General features: G+C 52.4%; 1 protein-coding gene across 4 annotated transcripts in view; it reads left to right on the top strand.

Moving 5' to 3' along the window:
• pikfyve (phosphoinositide kinase, FYVE finger containing) overlaps positions 1-22500 on the top strand; it is a 40738-nt gene that overhangs the window by 10342 nt on the left and 7896 nt on the right. Inside the window, exons 4-33 of one of the 4 annotated variants that reach the window (XM_083921212.1) lie at positions 15-26; positions 426-535; positions 688-859; positions 4664-4871; positions 6828-6854; positions 7053-7142; positions 7237-7393; positions 7964-8121; positions 8711-8822; positions 8933-9077; positions 9991-10152; positions 10236-10298; positions 10407-10536; positions 10940-11120; positions 11234-11308; positions 11384-11491; positions 11572-11712; positions 12371-12497; positions 12574-13463; positions 14841-15236; positions 15329-15429; positions 15503-15574; positions 16741-16912; positions 17003-17181; positions 17386-17499; positions 18459-18567; positions 18681-18835; positions 21428-21524; positions 21613-21673; positions 21757-21882. In XM_083921212.1, coding sequence (XP_083777338.1) covers positions 15-26; positions 426-535; positions 688-859; positions 4664-4871; positions 6828-6854; positions 7053-7142; positions 7237-7393; positions 7964-8121; positions 8711-8822; positions 8933-9077; positions 9991-10152; positions 10236-10298; positions 10407-10536; positions 10940-11120; positions 11234-11308; positions 11384-11491; positions 11572-11712; positions 12371-12497; positions 12574-13463; positions 14841-15236; positions 15329-15429; positions 15503-15574; positions 16741-16912; positions 17003-17181; positions 17386-17499; positions 18459-18567; positions 18681-18835; positions 21428-21524; positions 21613-21673; positions 21757-21882 — 4650 coding nt within the window. The remainder of the gene's footprint in view (positions 1-14; positions 27-425; positions 536-687; positions 860-4663; positions 4872-6827; positions 6855-7052; positions 7143-7236; positions 7394-7963; positions 8122-8710; positions 8823-8932; positions 9078-9990; positions 10153-10235; positions 10299-10406; positions 10537-10939; positions 11121-11233; positions 11309-11383; positions 11492-11571; positions 11713-12370; positions 12498-12573; positions 13464-14840; positions 15237-15328; positions 15430-15502; positions 15575-16740; positions 16913-17002; positions 17182-17385; positions 17500-18458; positions 18568-18680; positions 18836-21427; positions 21525-21612; positions 21674-21756; positions 21883-22500) is intronic. The other 3 variants (XM_083921213.1, XM_083921214.1, XM_083921215.1) reach the window with 3 other exon arrangements.

Genomic DNA, 22500 nt, shown 5'->3' with positions numbered 1-22500 from the left:
TTTTCTGATTCCAGTGGATTGGCCAGGTGAGGCGCTGCTGCACGGTGTGGTTTCACTAAAGACGCTCTAACACACACACACACACACTGCTCTGTGTGTGTGTGTGTGTGTGTGTGTGTGTGTGTGTGTGTGTGTGTGTGTGTGTGTGTGTGTGTGTGTGTGTGTGTGTGTGTGTGTGTGTGTGTGTGTGTGTGTGTGTGTGTGTGTGTGTGTGTGTGTGTGTGTGTGTGTGTGTGTTTGAGCTCTTTTTATGGATCCCATCGTCTGTTATTGTTCATAAGTTACAACTTAGATTTAATTTATTTAAAATCTCTGTTAAAATAAAAACAGGCAAATGTGAGAATGCAGCATGAACCTCTTTCAGCTCTTGTGTGTGTGTGTGTGTCGTGTGTGTTTGTGTCGTGTGTGTGTGTGTTTGTGTGTAGACGGCAGCAGGAAGTCTGACACCCCCCTGAGCAACCATGACCCTCGCACAGCTGTGCAACTCCGCACCGCACTGAAGAGGCTGAAGGAGATCATGGAGGGCAAGAGCCAGGTACTCACCGCCGCAGCCGTCAGTCGACGTTTGATGATCCTACAGACGATGAGTGTGACGTGAGCCCGCGCTGAACCTGTGTGTGTGTGTCTGTGTGTGTGTGTGTGTGTGTGTGTGTGTGTCTGTGTGTGTGTGTGTGTGTGTGCCCTCAGGACAGCGATCTGAAGCAGTACTGGATGCCGGACAGCCAGTGTAAAGAGTGCTACGACTGCAATGAGAAGTTCACGACCTTCCGCCGCCGACACCACTGCCGCCTGTGTGGCCAGATCTTCTGCAGCCGCTGCTGCAACCAGGAGATCCCCGGAAAGTTCATGGGCTACACGGGTAGGTGTGCTACAGTCTCCTAGAGGACACTTTAACACACGTTTATGCTCCTAGAGGACACTTTAGCACACGTTTATGCTCCTTGAGGACACTGTAACACACGTTTATGCTCCTAGAGGACACTTTAGCACACGTTTATGCTCCTAGAGGACACTTTAACACACGTTTATGCTCCTAGAGGACACTTTAACACACGTTTATGCTCCTAGAGGACACTTTAACACACGTTTATGCTCCTAGAGGAGACTTTAGCACACGTTTATGCTCCTAGAGGACACTTTAACACACGTTTATGCTCCTAGAGGACACTTTAGCACACGTTTAGGCTCCTAGAGGACACTTTAGCACACGTTTATGCTCCTAGAGGACACTTTAACACACGTTTATGCTCCTAGAGGACACTTTAGCACACGTTTATGCTCCTAGAGGACACTTTAGCACACGTTTATGCTCCTAGAGGACACTTTAACACACGTTTATACTCCTAGAGGACACTTTAGCACACGTTTATGCTCCTAGAGGACACTTTAGCACACGTTTATGCTCCTAGAGGACACTTTAACACACGTTTATGCTCCTAGAGGACACTTTAGCACACGTTTAGGTTCCTAGAGGACACTTTAGCACACGTTTATGCTCCTAGAGGACACTTTAACACACGTTTATGCTCCTAGAGGACACTTTAACACACGTTTATGCTCCTAGAGGACACTTTAACACACGTTTATGCTCCTAGAGGACACTTTAACACACGTTTATGCTCCTAGAGGACACTTTAGCACACGTTTATGCTCCTAGAGGACACTTTAACACACGTTTATGCTCCTAGAGGTCACTTTAACACACGTTTATGCTCCTAGAGGACACTTTAGCACACGTTTATGCTCCTAGAGGACACTTTAGCACACGTTTATGCTCCTAGAGGACACTTTAACACACGTTTATGCTCCTAGAGGACACCTTAACACACGTTTATGCTCCTAGAGGACACTTAAGCACACGTTTAGTCTCCTAGAGGACACTTTAGCACACGTTTATGCTCCTAGAGGACACTTTAACACACGTTTATGCTCCTAGAGGACACTTTAACACACGTTTATGCTCCTAGAGGACACTTTAGCACACGTTTAGGCTCCTAGAGGACACTTTAGCACACGTTTAGGCTCCTAGAGGAGCCTTTAGCACACGTTTATGCTCCTAGAGGACACTTTAGCACACGTTTATGCTCCTAGAGGACACTTTAACACACGTTTATGCTCCTAGAGGACACTTTAACACACGTTTATGCTCCTAGAGGACACTTTAACACACGTTTATGCTCCTAGAGGACACTTTAGCACACGTTTATGCTCCTAGAGGACACTTTAGCACACGTTTATGCTCCTAGAGGACACTTTAACACACGTTTATGCTCCTAGAGGACACTTTAGCACACGTTTATGCTCCTAGAGGACACTTTAGCACACGTTTATGCTCCTAGAGGACACTTTAACACACGTTTATGCTCCTAGAGGACACTTTAGCACACGTTTATGCTCCTAGAGGACACTTTAACACACGTTTATGCTCCTAGAGGACACTTTAGCACACGTTTAGGTTCCTAGAGGACACTTCAGCACACGTTTATGCTCCTAGAGGACACTTTAGCACACGTTTATGCTCCTAGAGGACACTTTAACACACGTTTATGCTCCTAGAGGACACTTTAGCACACGTTTATGCTCCTAGAGGACACTTTAGCACACGTTTATGCTCCTAGAGGACACTTTAACACACGTTTATACTCCTAGAGGACACTTTAGCACACGTTTATGCTCCTAGAGGACACTTTAGCACACGTTTATGCTCCTAGAGGACACTTTAACACACGTTTATGCTCCTAGAGGACACTTTAGCACACGTTTAGGTTCCTAGAGGACACTTTAGCACACGTTTATGCTCCTAGAGGACACTTTAACACACGTTTATGCTCCTAGAGGACACTTTAACACACGTTTATGCTCCTAGAGGACACTTTAACACACGTTTATGCTCCTAGAGGACACTTTAACACACGTTTATGCTCCTAGAGGACACTTTAGCACACGTTTATGCTCCTAGAGGACACTTTAACACACGTTTATGCTCCTAGAGGTCACTTTAACACACGTTTATGCTCCTAGAGGACACTTTAGCACACGTTTATGCTCCTAGAGGACACTTTAGCACACGTTTATGCTCCTAGAGGACACTTTAACACACGTTTATGCTCCTAGAGGACACCTTAACACACGTTTATGCTCCTAGAGGACACTTTAGCACACGTTTAGTCTCCTAGAGGACACTTTAGCACACGTTTATGCTCCTAGAGGACACTTTAACACACGTTTATGCTCCTAGAGGACACTTTAACACACGTTTATGCTCCTAGAGGACACTTTAGCACACGTTTAGGCTCCTAGAGGACACTTTAGCACACGTTTAGGCTCCTAGAGGAGCCTTTAGCACACGTTTATGCTCCTAGAGGACACTTTAGCACACGTTTATGCTCCTAGAGGACACTTTAACACACGTTTATGCTCCTAGAGGACACTTTAACACACGTTTATGCTCCTAGAGGACACTTTAACACACGTTTATGCTCCTAGAGGACACTTTAGCACACGTTTATGCTCCTAGAGGACACTTTAGCACACGTTTATGCTCCTAGAGGACACTTTAACACACGTTTATGCTCCTAGAGGACACTTTAGCACACGTTTATGCCCCTAGAGGACACTTTAGCACACGTTTATGCTCCTAGAGGACACTTTAACACACGTTTATGCTCCTAGAGGACACTTTAGCACACGTTTATGCTCCTAGAGGACACTTTAACACACGTTTATGCTCCTAGAGGACACTTTAGCACACGTTTAGGTTCCTAGAGGACACTTCAGCACACGTTTATGCTCCTAGAGGACACTTTAGCACACGTTTATGCTCCTAGAGGACACTTTAACACACGTTTATGCTCCTACACTTTAGCACACGTTTATGCTCCTAGAGGACACTTTAACACACGTTTATGCTCCTAGAGGACACTTTAACACACGTTTATGCTCCTAGAGGACACTTTAACACACGTTTATGCTCCTAGAGGACACTTTAACACACGTTTAGGCTCCTAGAGGACACTTTAACACACGTTTATGCTCCTAGAGGACACTTTAGCACACGTTTATGCTCCTAGAGGACACTTTAACACACGTTTATGCTCCTAGAGGACACTTTAACACACGTTTATGCTCCTAGAGGACACTTTAACACACGTTTATGCTCCTAGAGGACACTTTAACACACGTTTATGCTCCTAGAGGACACTTTAACACACGTTTATGCTCCTAGAGGACACTTTAGCACACGTTTATGCTCCTAGAGGACACTTTAACACACGTTTATGCTCCTAGAGGACACTTTAACACACGTTTATGCTCCTAGAGGACACTTTAACACACGTTTATGCTCCTAGAGGACACTTTAACACACGTTTATGCTCCTAGAGGACACTTTAACACACGTTTAGGCTCCTAGAGGACACTTTAACACACGTTTATGCTCCTAGAGGACACTTTAGCACACGTTTATGCTCCTAGAGGACACTTTAACACACGTTTATGCTCCTAGAGGACACTTTAACACAGGTTTATGCTCCTAGAGGACACTTTAACACACGTTTATGCTCCTAGAGGACACTTTAACACACGTTTATGCTCCTAGAGGACACTTTAGCACACGTTAAAGACAACAAACGACACTTCTCATTTCCTGTCTCTCTGAACCCAGGTGACCTGCGTGCCTGCACGTACTGCCGTAAGATCGCACTCAGCTACGCTCACTCGGCTGAGTCGGGCTCCATCGGCGAGGACCTGAGCGCCCTGTCCGACTCGCCCTGCTCCGTGTGCGTGCTGGAGCCCAGCGAGCCGCGCACGCCTGTGGGCGGGCGGAAGAGCAGCAGGAACATCTTCCTCGAGGAAGACCTGACGTGGCAGAGGTGAACACACACACACACACTCCCACACACACACACACACTCCCCCACACACACTCCCCCACACACACACACACACACACACACACACACACACACACACACACACACACACACACACACACACACACACACACACAGTTTTGCATGATTTTATCACTGAGTCATATGATTTTCTGTCTGTTGTGAAAGAAAATGATAATTCTTAAATGTCTGAGTAATGGATTTGACCGTAACCACGGTTACATAACGGCGTAACATCAGCACGCAGCGTCTAACTCACAACCACTCAAACTCTGACTCACAAGTTGTTCTTTCCAACCTCCTCCGTCTGTGCTCGCTCTTCTTCTTTGTACTTCCTGTGCATGCTCTAAACTCCGAATCATGTTAGAGATGCAGGACTCACATCAGCTCGCCGTGACCAAGAGGATTAACCGCAACAGATGTACAGAAGAGTGTGTCTGATGAAGGAAGAACCTCAAAGAAGAACATGTTATTCAGTGAAGCATGACTGTTCGAGGACGACGGCTCTGATCTTCCTCTTTGAGTTCCTTTCATTCATTAAGGGCGCCCTCCCACTGTGCCTCCGTCCCGTGCCCCAGCACGTGTCACGGCTAAAGTCTGGTTCCTTTGACCAGTGTGAGTGCAACCGTACCACGTCTAGGAGCGGCACGCTTGCCGCCCACGGCCCGTTTGGGAGAGGTGGGCTTTAGTAAAGCACGTTTGCACGTGTACGAGCACGAGCGTGCGCACGTGTACGAGCACGAGGCCTACGGCGGCTCTGAGGTCATTTCCTGTGCGCCTGTTGGGACGTAGAAAAAAGAAGGAGGGACCATGCGCGGACATTTCAAACAATGGCGGTGAAAGGTTCACGTTGGTGTGATGCGGAGGTGGAGTGTTTACTGCAGATTTGGTCGATGAAAAGATTCAAAAACAGTCGACAAGACGCACAAAAACTCCGAGGTCTACGGAAAGATCTGGAAACAAAGCCACGCATCGCCATGACGTCATCAATGCGTGTGACGTGTTACGGCGTGATGACGTATAGGCAGCAAGAAGCATTCTCCGAGGCCCAGGTAGTGTGAGTACAAACGGGCCTGGAGGGGGGGACAAGGACCCTAAAGCACGGGGCACGGGACGGAGGCACAGTGGGAGGGCGCTCTTACCTGTGACGGAGGAACAGTGGGAGGGCGCTCTCACTGAGCACAGAACAGGCTGATTGTTCAATGAATGTTTAAAGTTACTACAAGGAGTTTTTACACGGTTCTTTTTAAAGCTGATTCATCAGTTATTAAAGCAAAATTACAGCAAAAGCAAACGGCTTCGGACCCAGATCCGGCTTTGCTTCCACCGTCCACCTGCAGTTCCACCTGCAGTTCCACCTGCAGTTCCACCGGGACGGTAAACGTCCACAGGGGCCCTCGTTTCCACCACATCCAGTGTCCGGTTCTGGGAAACAGGACGACCCCTCTCGTCCAAAAACACCCGGCAGCAGCAGCAGCAGCTCCTCCTCCTCCAGCCCGGAGCAGAGCTTCGTCACGCTGCTCTTCTGGTCCAGATGGACGACGTGGTGGTGGTGGTGGTCTAGAGGATCGTCCACGTGGTCCAGGATGAGCTGTACATGCACCACGCTGCTGCAGGTCCAGGCCGTAACGCTGAGCGTGCAGGAGGCCTGGGAGAACCGGGACCAGGGTGGAGCATCAGACTGTCAGACCCTGCTGCAGTAAACTGAGACGTTCGACCTTTAGGACTCAGGGAAACACCGCGCATGTGTCGGCAGTGAGCGCCAGCGTCGACACACAGTGAACGCTCCTTGTAGTAGCTTTAGGCCCGTGCAGCTGTGCGTACTCTTTTAACCCTGTGCTTGTTTTGCTGCCGTCGTGTTGAACCGCTGTGCTTCCTGCTGATTCTCTCTATCAACCTGCCTCAAAGAAAATCTGTTTCCTCTCTCCTGCATAGAAAAACTCCCATTGGGATGAGAAAGAAGTGAGTCTCGCTCTTTGTTTTATTCATTTTTCTCATCTGTGTGAGCTTTAGCCGTGCATCAGTAAACCTCTCCAGCTCTGGGACGAAAGTCTTCTGCATGCTCAAATTCACTGGTGATGCATGAGGCTGACGTGGAGCAGGTGTGACGAGCACCGCAGGGGGTAAAAGCCACCGTTTGTCTGTGTGTGTGTTCCTCAGTATGATCCACCAGGAGCAGCAGACCAGCGGCCTGACCTCCAGACTGACCACGCTACAAGAAGACGTCGGCAAATCTCCCGCTCGCAAGAGGTGGCTGACATCGCTCCGGACGTGCTGTCGGTACAGTGAGCTCCAGCTGAGCGGGGCCACCAGAGTGAACGCTCCCTGTTTGTCTCATCCGCAGGTCGGCCAGCGTGACCACCCTGTCTCTGGACCGCTCCGGATCCTCCATGGTGCCTTCCTACGACAGCTCCGTCAGCCCGCCGACCAGCAGGGCCATGACGGGGGCCAAGAGCGGCTCCAAGCTGGACCACAGCGAGGAGGAGCGCAAGATCCTGCTGGTGCCTGCGTCTTTCTTACATTCACACTGATTTCATCTTTCAAGCGTCTGTAATCAATATGTTTATAATACAATAAGAAACCAGATGAGGATGTGAGCTCGCTCGTGGTGCTGAAGCTCCAGAGGATTTTCAGCTGAGTCAGAATTACACAGACTGAGGTTTAGAAGCGTTAATGCCCGTCCCAGGCTGAACCCGCTGGGTCCAGACAGAGGATCAAAGCTCGACAGACGCAGTCAGAGACGGGCTGTGGACACAGTGGAGCGTTAGCAGCTGGAGCAGTTTGGGCCAAGTCTGAAAAAGATAATTAAACAGACCCGGGGGAGGGAGGGACTATATTTTGAGAAAAAAACAACAGAAAGACAGAGAATATTGGACCTGACGAGGCGGCACAAACCCCGTGTTATTGGCCAGGGCCCAAAAACTTCCTGAACACAGTAAAATAAGAGGACAGCGTCCTGCAGACACACACGCCACACACACTTGTAGTGCGTCCTAAGTGAATCTTGAGGGACGTAGAAGTCGATGGTTGTGTTGTGAATGTTCTGCTGAAACATCCCTGACGTCCTGCAGGACTCGTCCCAGCTGAAGGACCTGTGGAAGAAAATCTGCCACAACAGCACCGGGATGGAGTTCCAGGACCACCGGTACTGGCTGAGGACCTACCCCAACTGCATTGTGGGAAAGGAGCTGGTCAACTGGCTGCTGAGGAACGGCACCATCTCCACGAGGTTAGCCTGTCACTGGGCACACGCGCTCTTCTCTCTGTGCTCTGTCGCCTTAATGCAAATACTTAAACACACATCTGTAATATTTATATAATAATCTGTTTATTATATAAATATAAAGCAGCAGCCTAAAGGTCATGAGCTCGATGTTTCAAGTCTTGATGCTAAGCTAGGCTACGCTAACGTGGTGCAGCTACATATTCAGTGTACGAAACCCTTGAAAATGCGTGAATTTTAACGTGTTTTAAGGTTTTAAATCTGCGTTTTTTCACAACAAATAGCTAAAGAACATAAATTAGATTTGTTTTCCTACCCCCTGTTATTATGGAACACACTTTCAGTTGTTTAAAGCATAAAACCATCTCTTTAAATGGGATAAAAAAGGTGAAATAAGCATTTTAAATATGTATTTGTAGAGTATGTAATCTATCACAGCCCTAAGGTGCTGGAAAAGCTTAAAAATGGAGCTTAAAGTGCTTGATTTTGACCTTGGAAAGTTGTGTCAGCCCTGGAAATTCAGTAAACTTGCACATAATGATGCTCCGAGTGTGACCCCTGCTTGTGTTTTCCTCCTGATGTGTGCGCGGTGCAGGGCTCAGGCCATCGCCATCGGCCAGGCGCTGGTGGACGGGCGCTGGCTGGACTGTGTCACGCACAACGACCAGCTGTTCCGGGATGAGTACGCTCTCTACCGCCCCCTGCAGGTAACAGCCCGCCCCTGAGGCGTAAACACCGCACACACACACACACACACACACACGTCTGATCACAGCGAGGACTCATCCCTGTACGTGTCTCTCTGACGCTTCTCCAGAGCACAGAGTTCTCTGAAACGCCGTCTCCAGACAGCGACAGTGTGAACTCGGTGGAGGGACACTCGGAGCCGTCCTGGTTCAAGGACATCAAGTTTGATGACAGCGACACAGAGCAGCTGGCGGATGAGAGTGAGACCCTGCCCAGTACGTACCGCACGAGCAAGCCTCGTAACGTCCATGTGTCCTGCAGAAGCACAGTCTCATCCTGTCTCTTGTCTCCCTGTCCTGTCTTCCTGTCTCTCTGTCCTGTCTCTCTGTCTCTCTGTCCTGTCTCTCTGTCCCCCTGTCCTGTCTTTGTCTCTCTCTCTCTCTCTCCTGTCTCCCTGTCCTGTCTGGCTGTCTCTCTCCTGTCTCTCTGTCCTGTCCCCCTCTCCTGTCCCCCTCTCCTGTCTCTCTGTCCTGTCTCTCTCTCCTGTCTCCCTGTCCTGTCTCGCTGTCTCTCTCCTGTCTCCCTGTCCTGTCTCTCATGTCTCTCTCCCCTGTCTCTCTCTCCTGTCTCCCTGTCTCTCTCTCCTGTCCCCCTCTCCTGTCTCCCTGTCTCATCTCTCCTGTCTCTCTCTCCTGTCTCCCTGTCTCATCTCTCCTGTCTCTCTCTCCTGTCTCCCTGTCTCATCTCTCTCTCCCTGTCCTGTCTCTCTCTCCTGTCTCCCTGTCTCATCTCTCTCTCCCTGTCCTGTCTCTCTGTCCTGTCTCCCTGTCTCTCTGTCCCCCTCTCTCTGTCTCTCTCTCCTGTCCCCCTCTCCTGTCTCCCTGTCTCATCTCTCTCTCTGTCCTGTCTCCCTGTCCTGTCTCCCTGTCTCCCTGTCCTGTCTCCCTGTCTCTCTGTCCTGTCTCCCTGTCCTGTCTCCCTGTCTCCCTGTCCTGTCTCCCTGTCTCTCTGTCCTGTCTCCCTCTCTCATCTCTCTGTCCCGTCTCTCCTGTCTCCCTGTCCTGTCTCCCTGTCCTGTCTCCCTGTCCCCCTGTCCTGTCTCCCTGTCCTGTCTTTGTCTCTCTCTCCCTGTCCTGTCTCCCTGTCCTGTCTCCCTGTCCTGTCCCCCTGTCCTGTCCCCGTGTCCAGACTCTGCCAGCCCGAGTAAGAGGACGTCCGTGAGCAGTTTCCAGTCTGTGGTGGACAGTGACTCTGCTGCGTCCATCAACCTGAACATGGAGCAGAACAACGTCAACTTCCACATCAAGAAACAATCCAAGTACCCGCACGTGCCTCCTGCTGCTGAGAAGGGTCCGTACGGACGCGTCTCCGTCTGAATCCAGGTCAGAGTTGTCCCACGTCCTGTTTCTAACGCACTGTGCCTCCTCTTTCAGCTGAATACCTCGTTTCTGAGGACGGAGGACAGAATATTGCCATCAGCGACGCGTTCATCAAAGGTGGGAACTCTCACTTCCTCATTATTGACTCAGTCAGACGGCGTGCGCCCGACCCGTTAAACTGACCCGCGCTCTCGTCCTGACCCGCCCTCTCGTCCTGACCCGCAGAGTCTCTGTTCAACCGTCGTGTGGAGGAGAAGGCCAAAGAGATGCTGTTCACGCCGCTGGGCTGGCACCACAGCTCCCTGGATCAGCTGCGGGAGGAGAACGGAGAGAAGAAGGCCATGGAGCGGCTGCTGTGAGTGCAGACGACACATTTATGATGTTTAACATCAGCGTTAGAGTCCGACAGGACGCCAGACCCATGATTTTCACTTCAGGGTGTCCGTCATCAACGGCCTGTTAGGACCAAGTATGGAAGAAATGATTCACGGGAGGGGGAGCGGAATATTTAGAGAAAAAAGTCGCAGATTTATTAGATTAAAAGCAGCAAATCTACAGGAAAAAAGTTGCAGATCAATGAGATTAAAAGTCGCAAATCTACAAGAAAAAAGTCGCAGATTTACAAGATTAAAAGTCGCAAATCTACAAGAAAAAAGTTGCAGATTTATGAGATTAAAAGTCGCAAATCTACAGGAAAAAAGTTGCAGATTAATGAGATTAAAAATTAATCTCCTGTCGCTCCGCCTCTCTTTGTCCAGCTCTGCCAACCACAGCCACATGATGGCGCTGCTGCAGCAGCTGCTCTACAGCGAGTCTCTGTCTCTGTCGTGGCGCGACATCATCGTCCCCGTGGTGCGACAGGTGGTGCAGACGGTGCGGCCCGACGTTCGCAACTGCGATGACGACATGGACATCCGCCAGCTGGTGCACATCAAGAAGGTCGAGACACGGGCTGATCAAATGAAACTGGAGTCGTGTGTTTCGTCCCTGTCCGGAGATTCACACGTAAGGAGCTGAGTCACGATTCTAACTGCAGCGTTTTTGTGCTTCAGATCTCCGGAGGCAGGAAGTTTGACTCGACTGTGGTAAACGGCTTCGTGTGCACCAAGAACATCGCTCACAAGAAGGTGGGTCAGGTTCCTCTGTTTCCTGTGCTTTGAAACCAGGAGTTTAAGTGTTAACACTGAACTGAAACCCCACAGATGAACCCGTACATCAAGAACCCCAAGATCCTGCTGCTGAAGTGCTCCATCGAGTATCTGTACCGGGAGGAGACCAAGTTCTCCTGCATCGACCCCATAGTCCTGCAGGTCAGAGCGTCTCTCTCACGGCCTGGCTTAAGTTTGCTTCAGTGATTCTGAAACTAAGGAAATCTGTTTCTCTCTCTCAGGAACGGGAGTTTTTAAAGAACTACGTGCAGCGCATCGTGGACGTGCGTCCGACCCTGGTGTTGGTGGAGAAGACGGTGTCTCGTATCGCTCAGGACATGCTGCTGGAGCACGGCATCACGCTGGTCATCAACGTCAAACCGGTCTGTTCACGGAGCTCATGCATCTCTCTTTGTTTGTTAACGTTAAGACGTGCGTGTGTCAGACTTTTCTGCATCACAGCCTCCTCTTCTCTCTCTGTGTGTGTGTGTGTGTGTGTGTGTGTGTGTGTGTGTGTGTGTGTGTGTCAGTAAAGAATAGAGAGATGTTAGAAAGAGCAGGTTTTAGCATCATCAGCGTAGTTAGTGAAGCCAGAGTTTATTAAAGAGTGTTTTAAAGACTTACCTACTGGCCCCTGTACCAGCTCCTCTCATAGTAAAGTCCATTACAGTGGAAGGAGCCCATTGCTGCTTTGTTGTGTGTGTAGGGACTCTTCTCATGTGTGTGTGTGTGTGTGTAGGGACTCTTCTCATGTGTGTGTGTGTGTGTGTGTGTGTGTGTGTGTGTGTGTGTGTAGGGACTCTTCTCATGCTGCTGCAGAGGTTTGCTGTTATTTTCAGCAGCATTAGTGGTTAAAAAAGACCTTTGAATGCCTTCACCGTGCTGCCCCGAGCTAACCACTGTTAGCCACGTCCGCCTGTTAGCATCTCTCCTGGATTTCTACCTTTAAAACCGTCTCCATGGTTACTGATGATTAAAGTGCAGGAAAATACTCTGGAGGGTTTCACACAGAATGACACTTTCTCTTCTTTGTTGATGCAGCAAGTGTTGGACCGGGTGAGCCGTATGACCCAGGGGGACCTGGTCATGTCCATGGACCAGCTCCTCACCAAACCCCGTCTGGGAACCTGCCACAAGTTCTACATGCAGCCCTTCACCCTGGCCAACAGTAAGATCCACACCTCTGCTCACAGGTAACAGCCACAGAGGAAACCCTGACGCCTTTGTTTCCTCTGTGCTTCCAGATGAAGTGAAGACTCTGATGGTCTTCGAGGGCTGTCCTCCTCATCTCGGATGCTCCATCAAGCTGCGCGGGGCCTCGGAGTACGAGCTGGCCCGGGTGAAGGAGATCCTCATGCTGATGATGTGTGTGGCCTACCACTCGCAGCTGGAGATCTCTTTCCTCATGGACGAGTTTGCCATGCCGCCCAGTTTGGCCCAGAGCAGCTCGTTCCCCTGCCTGCTGGAGGGCACCTCTGCTGAGGAGGAGGAGGAGGAGGAGGAGGAGGAGGAGGCTGTACAGAGCAGAGGGAAGGAGGCGGACGGAGAGAGCCAGGAGACACCTGCAGGTACGGAAGACTCTACTCTGGCAGGACAACCCGAGCAGGAAGGGCTTCTTTCTGAGTCTTCACCCAGAAATGGAGACATGGACGCTCTCCAGGACAAACAGAACCCCCCCTCCCCCTCCTCCGTGCAGGGGGACGAGGCCAGTTACGCTTTGAGCTCCACGCCCTTTTCCAGCCCCCTCGCAGCGCCTCTGTGTGTCTCTCCTCCTTTAATCATGGAGGAAGACGAGGAGGAGAGCTCGGACACGCTCATCAGGGCGTCTGAGGGGGAGACGTGGGAAGAAGACAGCCTCGTGAAGGGGGGGTCGCAGGACCTGGAGGACGGAGACGGCTCGGACACCACGACCACGCCCAGGCTGTTCAGAGACCCTCTGCAGGACGATACGGGGATGTTTGTGACCGAGCAGGTGGCGTCCACCGACGACCGCCTGAAGTCCATCTCTGCTGTGTTCAAGCAGGAGCTGAAGGACATCATCCTGTGCATCTCCCCCTTCATCACGTTCAAAGAGCCCTTCCTGCTCATGCACGCCGGCATGCACTGCCCCAGCAGGGACTACTTCCCCGAACAGGTACCCAGCTCTGTTGTGGTAGAAAATGTCAGAGGTCCAGGTTCATGTCTTTAAATGTCTTGTTTTGTTTGAGCAACAGAGCAAACCCAAAGAGATCCAGTCTTAAACAGAGGAAAAGGAGAAAATCTGGACATTTGAGACAGAAAACTGCATTTTTTAGCTTTTGAAAGGACTTTGTAATCAAAATGACACACAGGGAAAGACGTGGTCCTCTGTTCAGCTTCACAGTGAGCAGGGCTGCCCAGGGCCGACGTCCTGCATGTTCTAGGGTTCCTTCTGCTCCAACACACCTTTTCAAACCTGTGACGAGCTTCAGCTGCTTGATAACGAGCGCATCATTAGACTCAGGTGCGTTGGAGCAGAGAGGAACCTGAAACATGCAGGACGGTGGCTCCAGGAGCAGGGCGGTGGCTCCAGGAGCAGGACGGTGACTCCAGGAGCAGGACGGTGGCTCCAGGAGCAGGGCGGTGGCTCCAGGAGCAGGGCGGTGGCTCCAGGAGCAGGACGGTGGCTCCAGGAGCAGGCCGGTGGCTCCAGGAGCAGGACGGTGGCTCCAGGAGCAGGACGGTGGTGCTCCAGGAGCAGGGCGGTGGCTCCAGGAGCAGGACGGTGGCGCTCCAGGAGCAGGGCGGTGGCTCCAGGAGCAGGACGGAGGCTCCAGGAGCAGGCCGGTGGCTCCAGGAGCAGGACGGTGGCTCCATGAGCAGGACGGTGGCTCCGGGAGCAGGCCGGTGGCGCTCCAGGAGCAGGACGGTGGCTCCAGGAGCAGGCCGGTGGCTCCAGGAGCAGGACGGAGGCTCCAGGAGCAGGACGGTGGCTCCAGGAGCAGGACGGTGGCTCCAGGAGCAAGGCGGTGGCTCCAGGAGCAGGACGGTGGCTCCAGGAGCAGGACGGAGGCTCCAGGAGCAGGACGGTGGCTCCAGGAGCAGGACTGGGCAGCCCTGACATTGAGCATTTAAACATAAAGTGATGATAACTTTGTGGATATGGACAAAGACGACTCACATCTCCAGATTCTCTGCATGAGCACTAAACTATGAGTCGTTACCAGAGTGATGAACAAAGAGAAAACATGGTGACCCCTAAACTCTGAACCCGGGTCCTTTATTATTATTATAGTTGTCTCCAAGGGTTTAAAAGACTTTTCTATTCAAAGTGTGAATATGTGTCTGCTCACTTCATCCATGACACAGAAACTAAAGGTGTTCAGACTGAACGTTCCTTTCCTCTCCTTCCTTCCTGGGCCTACAAAATAAAAGCATCCCCATTGTTTCCAGTTGGGTTTTCACCCTGAAACCGCCTCTGAACTCGTTAATGTTTATGTTCCCAGGTGATGAATGTCTGCAGCTCGCTCACCTGTGTTCTCCCGTCCTGCAGGTCTACCTGTCTCCTCTCCTCAACAAGGACTTCAAGGAGCTGGACGGGCGCAGGAAGCGGCAGCTCCTCAAAGACTCCGCCCCGTCCTCTCTGATGAGTGGACAGACCAACGGCGCCCCGCAGCCGAAGCCCATCGACGTGCTGCCCTCGCACAGCCTCACCAGCACCCGCATCATCGAGCAGCTGAGCGGCAGCCAGGACCTGGCGCGGATGCTGGCAGACTACAGAGCGAAGGGAGGTCGCATCCGTCAGAGGGAACCTGCCGACCCCTTCGGCGCCGCAGCTCCTGTCGTCACCCAGAGCCGGGCGGCGGACGCTCCAGTGAAGCTGCCTGTGAGGACAGACAGCGAAGAGGAGAAGACGAACAAAGTGAACGAGATGAGCTGGGCGCCCAAGGTGAGCAGAGTTATTCATAACCATCTTAAACAAAAGGTTACCTTCAGCGTACTCGACTGTCCTCTGACTCTGGACCCGTCTGTCTCCGTCAGCTCGACTGTCTGAACCCCGTCAACCACCAGAGACTGTGCGTGCTCTTCAGCAGCTCGTCCGCTCAGTCCAACAACGCGCCCAACCCCTGCGTCAGCCCGTGGTAAACCTGCGGATTAATAAACAACCTCCTCCTGTCTTTAATGAGTTTAATCATTTATCCTCGTCGTCAACAGGATCGTCACGATGGAGTTCTACGGCAAGAACGACCTGTCGCTGGGCGTGTTCCTGGAGCGCTACTGTTTCAGGTCAGACACAAGAACACACATTTAAAACGACACTGACTTCAATGCATGAGTTAAATATGTGGCTTCACTGTTCTTTTATACATTTACAAAGAAAAGCAAGTCTTCAGTTTAGGGTTTTTGTGTAAATGTGCCTTAAAAGACAAATGGTCGTCAGTTAAAATCCTGGATATTTAAAAGGAGCTGACCTTTTTGTTCCTGACGTAGTAAAAAAACAGTTTCTGCATTCAGAACGTTTTTGTCCTTTATGAAATGTAACCTGAAGACGATCAAATCAAAGCAGTGAACAACAGCATCAGGCAATTTATGTCAAAACAACAACAACAGGGGGCCCAGAACTGAGCCTTGTGGTTCCCCTCCTGAGGAACCAGTGACTCTGGGCGCACTCACACTGTCCTTCTGTACCCGGTCAAAACACGTGTCACGGCTAAAGTCTGGTTCCTTTGACCAGTGTGGGTGCAACCGTACCACGTCTAGGAGCGGCACGCTTGCCGTCCACGGCCCGTTTGGGAGAGGTGGGCTTTAGTAAAGCACGTTTGCACGTGTACGAGCACGAGCGTGCGCACGTGTACGAGCACGAGGCCTACGGCGGTTCTGAGGTCATTTCCTGTGCGCCTGTTGGGACGTAGAAAAAAGAAGGAGGGACCATGCGCGGACATTTCAAACAATGGCGGTGAAAGGTTCACGTTGGTGTGATGCGGAGGTGGAGTGTTTACTGCAGATTTGGTCGATGAAAAGATTCAAAAACAGTCGACAAGACGCACAAAAACTCCGAGGTCTACGGAAAGATCTGGAAACAAAGCCACGCATCGCCATGACGTCATCAATGCGTGTGACGTGTTACGGCGTGATGACGTATAGGCAGCAAGAAGCATTCTCCGAGGCCCAGGTAGAGTGAGTACAAACGGGCCAAGGACCCTAAAGCACGGGGCACGGGACGGACGCACAGTGGGAGGGCGCGCTCTGTCTGGAGCTTGTCCTGCAGCATGAAAGGAAAACAAACAAATTACATAAATAATAATTAATAAAACGAACCTGGAGCTGTTTGTCAGAGTTTATACAGACTGTGGTCTTCACAGTGAACCTCCAGTTTGCTCTACAGATGTGTGTATGTGTGTGTGTGTGTGCGTGTGTGTATGTGTGTGTGTGTGTGCGTGTGTCTTCTCCAGGCCGTCTTACCAGTGCCCCAGCATGTTCTGTGAAACTCCCATGGTGCACCACATCCGGCGCTTCGTGCACGGCAGCGGCTGCGTGCAGATCGTGTTGAAGGAGCTGGACTCCCCCGTGCCCGGGTACCAGCACACCATCCTCAACTACTCCTGGTGCCGCATCTGCAAACAGGCGAGAGATGACATCACATCCTGTTTACCCTCCTCTGTGTCCTTAACGTCCACCTTCCACCTGATTATCAACCTCCATCTTTGTTTCCAGGTGACGCCGGTGGTGCCGCTGTCCAACGACTCGTGGTCCATGTCCTTCGCCAAATACCTGGAGCTTCGCTTCTACGGGCACCAGTACACCAGGAGGGCCAACGCCGAGCCCTGCGGACACTCCATCCACAAAGACTACCACCAGTACTTCTCCTACAACCAGATGGTGGCGTCCTTCAGGTGGGTCAGGAGCTCCGCGCTCTGGGTCTGTTAGCTCTGAGCGGCTGTTTCGGTCTCAGTCAACGAGGATTTCTTTCTTTAGTATAAAATAAAAGCAGTCGTCATTCAGACTGGACAGGAACAAGAGTCACACTCACCCGACGTCTCTCTTCAGGCCAAAGGTGTGAAACAGAAGTCTTGACCCTGTCCCGTCTCTCTCCTCAGCTACACGTCCGTGCGGCTGCTGGAGATTTGTCTTCCTCGTCCGAAGATCTTCATCAGGAACCTGGGACCCTCGAAAACCAACCTGCAGACGGACCTGAAGGACTTCTGTCTAAAGTAAACCCTCGTTCAGACGCACAGAGACGTGTTTAGTCCCTGGTTTCATCCGTCCAACATGGACTCAAGAGTCCAACATGGACTCAAGTGTCCAACATGGACTCAAGTGTCCATCATGGACACTTGAGTCCAACATGGACTCTTGAGTCCATCGTGAACTCAAGTGTCAAACGTGGACTCAAGTGTCCATCATGGAAATTGTGTGCAACTGTAACAATCTCTGATATTTTCATTCTGCAAATGATCTGAGTTGGAGCCAGTTGAGGTGGTTCAGGATCATCTGGTCTGGATGAACCCTGGGCGCCTCCCTAGGGAGGTGTTCCAGGCACGTCCAGCTGGGAGGAGGCCTCGGGGAAGACCCAGGACCAGGTGGAGAGATTAGATCTCCACACTGGCCTGGGAACGCCTCAGGATCCCCCAGTTAGAGCTGGTTAATGTGGCCCGGGAAAGGGAAGTTTGGGGTCCCTGCTGGAGCTGCTTCCCCTGAGACCTGATCCAGGATCAGAGGCTGGAGCTGCTGCCCCTGAGACCTGATCCAGGATCAGAGGCTGGAGCTGCTGCCCCTGAGACCTGATCCAGGACCAGAGGCTGGAGCTGCTGCCCCTGAGACCTGATCCAGGATCAGAGGCTGGAGCTGCTGCCCCTGAGACCTGATCCAGGACCAGAGGCTGGAGCTGCTGCCCCTGAGACCTGATCCAGGATCAGAGGCTGGAGCTGCTGCCCCTGAGACCTGATCCAGGACCAGAGGCTGGAGCTGCTGCCCCTGAGACCTGATCCAGGACCAGAGGCTGGAGCTGCTGCCCCTGAGACCTGATCAGAACCCTGCTGTGACATGTGACCTGAGTCCGTGTGCACAGCAGTGTGATCCAGGCTTCCTGTGGACCACGTGGGGAAGTGTGTGAGCTCCTGGTGTGTGTGGTCACAGCTCCTTCATCGGTGGTCTGTGTGTCTCCCCTCAGGGTGGGTCAGGTGTACCTGGCCATCGACGACCGCCTCACCTCCCTGAAGACGGACACCTTCAGCAAGACACGCGAGGAGAAGATGGAGGACCTGTTCGCTCAGAAGGACGTACGTACCGTCAGTTTGAATCCCTCCTGGGTTCAGCGAGTGTTGAAGACTCACTGTGTGTGTGTGTGTGTGTGTGTGTTTCTCTGTGTGTGTGTGTGTGTGTGTGTGTGTAGATGGAGGAGGCGGAGCTGCGTAGCTGGATTGAGAAGCTGCAGGCGCGTCTGCAGGTGTGCAGCCTGGACTCTCCTCAGCAGGTGCAGGCGGTGCTCGAGTCTCTGGTGATGAAGAAACAGAGTCTGTGTGAGATGCTGCAGTCCTGGAACAGCAGGTCACTTTATATCATTATTCATTATATATTATTTATTATTTATTCATGAGGATGTGATTGGATATGAAAGGATCTTCAGTGTCTTTAGTCGTTTCTTTACAGAGTAAAAAGAACATTTATTATTTATTATTTCACTTTTGAATTTGATTTAATAAACGTTTATAATGAATAATTAAGGTTCAGCTGCTTTAAACTCACTGGACCTGCAGAAGCTCAATGGACCCAGCTGTCCTCACTCTGTCTCCTCTGTCTCCTCTCTGGTCCTCTCTGGTCCTCTCTGGTCCCTCTCTGGTCCTCTCTGGTCCCCTCTGGTCCTCTCTGGTCCTCTCTGGTCCTCTCTGGTCCTCTCTGGTCCCTCTCTGGTCCCTCTCTGGTCCCTCTCTGGTCCTCTCTGGTCCTCTCTGGTCCCTCTCTGGTCCCTCTCTGGTTCTCTCTTGTCCCTCTCTGGTCCCTCTCTGGTCCTCTCTGGTCCCTCTCTGGTCCTCTCTGGTCCTCTCTGGTCCTCTCTGGTCCTCTCTGGTCCTCTCTGGTCCCTCTCTGGTCCCTCTCTGGTCCTCTCTGGTCCTCTCTGGTCCTCTCTGGTCCTCTCTGGTCCCTCTCTGGTCCTCTCTGGTCCTCTCTGGTCCTCTCTGTCTCCTCTCTGGTCCTCTCTGGTCCTCTCTGGTCCTCTCTGGTCCCTCTCTGGTCCTCTCTGGTCCCTCTCTGGTCCTCTCTGGTCCTCTCTGGTCCCTCTCTGGTCCTCTCTGTCTCCTCTCTGGTCCTCTCTGGTCCTCTCTGGTCCTCTCTGGTCCCTCTCTGGTCCCTCTCTGGTCCCTCTCTGGTCCCTCTCTGGTCCTCTCTGGTCCTCTCTGGTCCTCTCTGGTCCTCTCTGGTCCTCTCTGGTCCCTCTCTGGTCCTCTCTGGCCCTCTCTGGCCCTCTCTGGTCCTCTCTGGTCCTCTCTGGTCCCTCTCTGGTCCTCTCTGGTCCTCTCTGGTCTCTCTGGTCCCTCTCTGGTCCTCTCTGGTCCCTCTCTGGTCCTCTCTGGTCCTCTCTGGTCCTCTCTGGTCCTCTCTGGTCCCTCTCTGGTCCTCTCTGGTCCTCTCTGGTCCTCTCTGGTCCCTCTCTGGTCCTCTCTGGTCCCTCTCTGGTCCTCTCTGGTGCCTCTCTGGTCCCTCTCTGGTCCTCTCTGGTCCCTCTCTGGTCCCTCTCTGGTCCCTCTCTGGTCCCTCTCTGGTCCTCTCTGGTCCTCTCTGGTCCCTCTCTGTCTCCTCTCTGGTCCTCTCTGGTCCCTCTCTGGTCCCTCTCTGGTCCCTCTCTGGTCCTCTCTGGTCCTCTCTGGTCCTCTCTGGTCCCTCTCTGGTCCTCTCTGGTACCTCTCTGGTCCCTCTCTGGTCCCTCTCTGGTCCTCTCTGGTCCTCTCTGTCTCCTCTCTGGTCCTCTCTGGTCCCTCTCTGGTCCTCTCTGGTCCCTCTCTGGTCCCTCTCTGGTCCTCTCTGGTCCTCTCTGTCTCCTCTCTGGTCCTCTCTGGTCCCTCTCTGGTCCTCTCTGGTCCCTCTCTGGTCCTCTCTGGTCCCTCTCTGGTCCTCTCTGGTCCCTCTCTGGTCCTCTCTGGTCCTCTCTGGTCCCTCTCTGGTCCTCTCTGGTCCTCTCTGGTCCCTCTCTGGTCCCTCTCTGGTCCCTCTCTGGTCCTCTCTGGTCCCTCTCTGGTCCCTCTCTGGTCCTCTCTGGTCCCTCTCTGGTCCTCTCTGGTCCCTCTCTGGTCCTCTCTGGTCCTCTCTGGTCCTCTCTGGTCCTCTCTGGTCCTCTCTGGTCCTCTCTGGTCCCTCTCTGGTCCCTCTCTGGTCCCTCTCTGGTCCTCTCTGGTCCTCTCTGGTCCTCTCTGGTCCCTCTCTGGTCCTCTCTGGTCCTCTCTGGTCCCTCTCTGGTCCCTCTCTGGTCCTCTCTGGTCCTCTCTGGTCCTCTCTGGTCCTCTCTGGTCCCTCTCTGGTCCTCTCTGGTCCCTCTCTGGTCCCTCTCTGGTCCCTCTCTGGTCCTCTCTGGTCCCTCTCTGGTCCCTCTCTGGTCCTCTCTGGTCCCTCTCTGGTCCTCTCTGGTCCTCTCTGGTCCCTCTCTGGTCCTCTCTGGTCCTCTCTGGTCCTCTCTGGTCCTCTCTGGTCCCTCTCTGGTCCCTCTCTGGTCCCTCTCTGGTCCCTCTCTGGTCCCTCTCTGGTCCTCTCTGGTCCCTCTCTGGTCCTCTCTGGTCCCTCTCTGGTCCTCTCTGGTCCTCTCTGGTCCTCTCTGGTCCTCCCTGGTCCTCTCTGGTCCTCTCTGGTCCTCTCTGGTCCTCTCTGGTCCCTCTCTGGTTCCTCTCTGGTCCTCTCTGGTCCTCTCTGGTCCCTCTCTGGTCCTCTCTGGTCCTCTCTGGTCCCTCTCTGGTCCTCTCTGGTCCTCTCTGGTCCTCTCTGGTCCTCTCTGGTCCCTCTCTGGTCCTCTCTGGTCCCTCTCTGGTCCTCTCTGGTCCTCTCTGGTCCCTCTCTGGTCCTCTCTGGTCCCTCTCTGGTCCTCTTTGGTCCTCTCTGGTCCTCTCTGGTCCCTCTCTGGTCCCTCTCTGGTCCCTCTCTGGTCCCTCTCAGGCTGCAGGACTTGTTCCAGCAGGAGAAAGGCAGGAAGCGTCTGTCCGTCCCTCCCAGTCCGGGGAGACACAGACAGACCACCGCCGAGGACAGCAAGGTCCGTGACATCATCATCTGTGTTTCTATAGCAACCAAAAACCCTTTTATATTAATATAATAACAATAACTTGAGTTCTCCTGTCCAGGGACCGGTGGACTCGTCCCCCCGTAACCCCTCGCCCGTGGTCCAGACCAACGGGGACAAAGGTGAGTGAAGTTGTTGTTGTTGTTGTTTGTGGACGCCCTCTGTTTCCATGACGACCTAAACGTGTGACCTCTGCTGAGCCCAGAGGACCGACACCTGTGCACGCTGCCCTCCTCCTCCTCCTCCCTGCTGCCGTCACCAGAACCTGGAGCAGAACCCTTCACAGCCGGGCCCTCCTTCACCGAGCAGGACTCAGTCAGCATCCCAGAGGGTACACACACACACACACACACACACACACACACACAGAGAGAGAGACACACACACACACACAGAGAGAGAGAGACACACACACACACACACCACACACACACACACACACACACACACACACCCCTCCTTCACCGAGCAGGACTCAGTCAGCATCCCAGAGGGTACACACACACACACACACACACACACACACACACACACACACACACACACACACACACAGCGACAAACACACACACACACACACACACACACACCTCCTTCACCGAGCAGGACTCAGTCAGCATCCCAGAGGGTACACACACACACACACACACACACACAAACACACACACACACACACAGCGACAAACACACACACAGCGACAAACACACACACACACACACACACAGGAACAAACACACACACACACACAGGAACAAACACACACACACACACAGCGACAAACACACACACACACACACAGGAACAAACACACACACACAGACACACACACACACACACAGAGACACACACACACACACACACACACACACACACACACATTGTATTCTAGAAATAAACACGGAGAAAATTAGGAATTTAAATAAAATAGAAGTCTTAAATCAAACTTTG

Source organism: Echiichthys vipera (assembly GCF_963691815.1).
Source record: "Echiichthys vipera genome assembly, chromosome: 10".
In the NCBI taxonomy this organism is placed as follows: domain Eukaryota; kingdom Metazoa; phylum Chordata; class Actinopteri; order Perciformes; family Trachinidae; genus Echiichthys; species Echiichthys vipera.
This window is presented reverse-complemented; position numbering and strand designations above follow the sequence as displayed.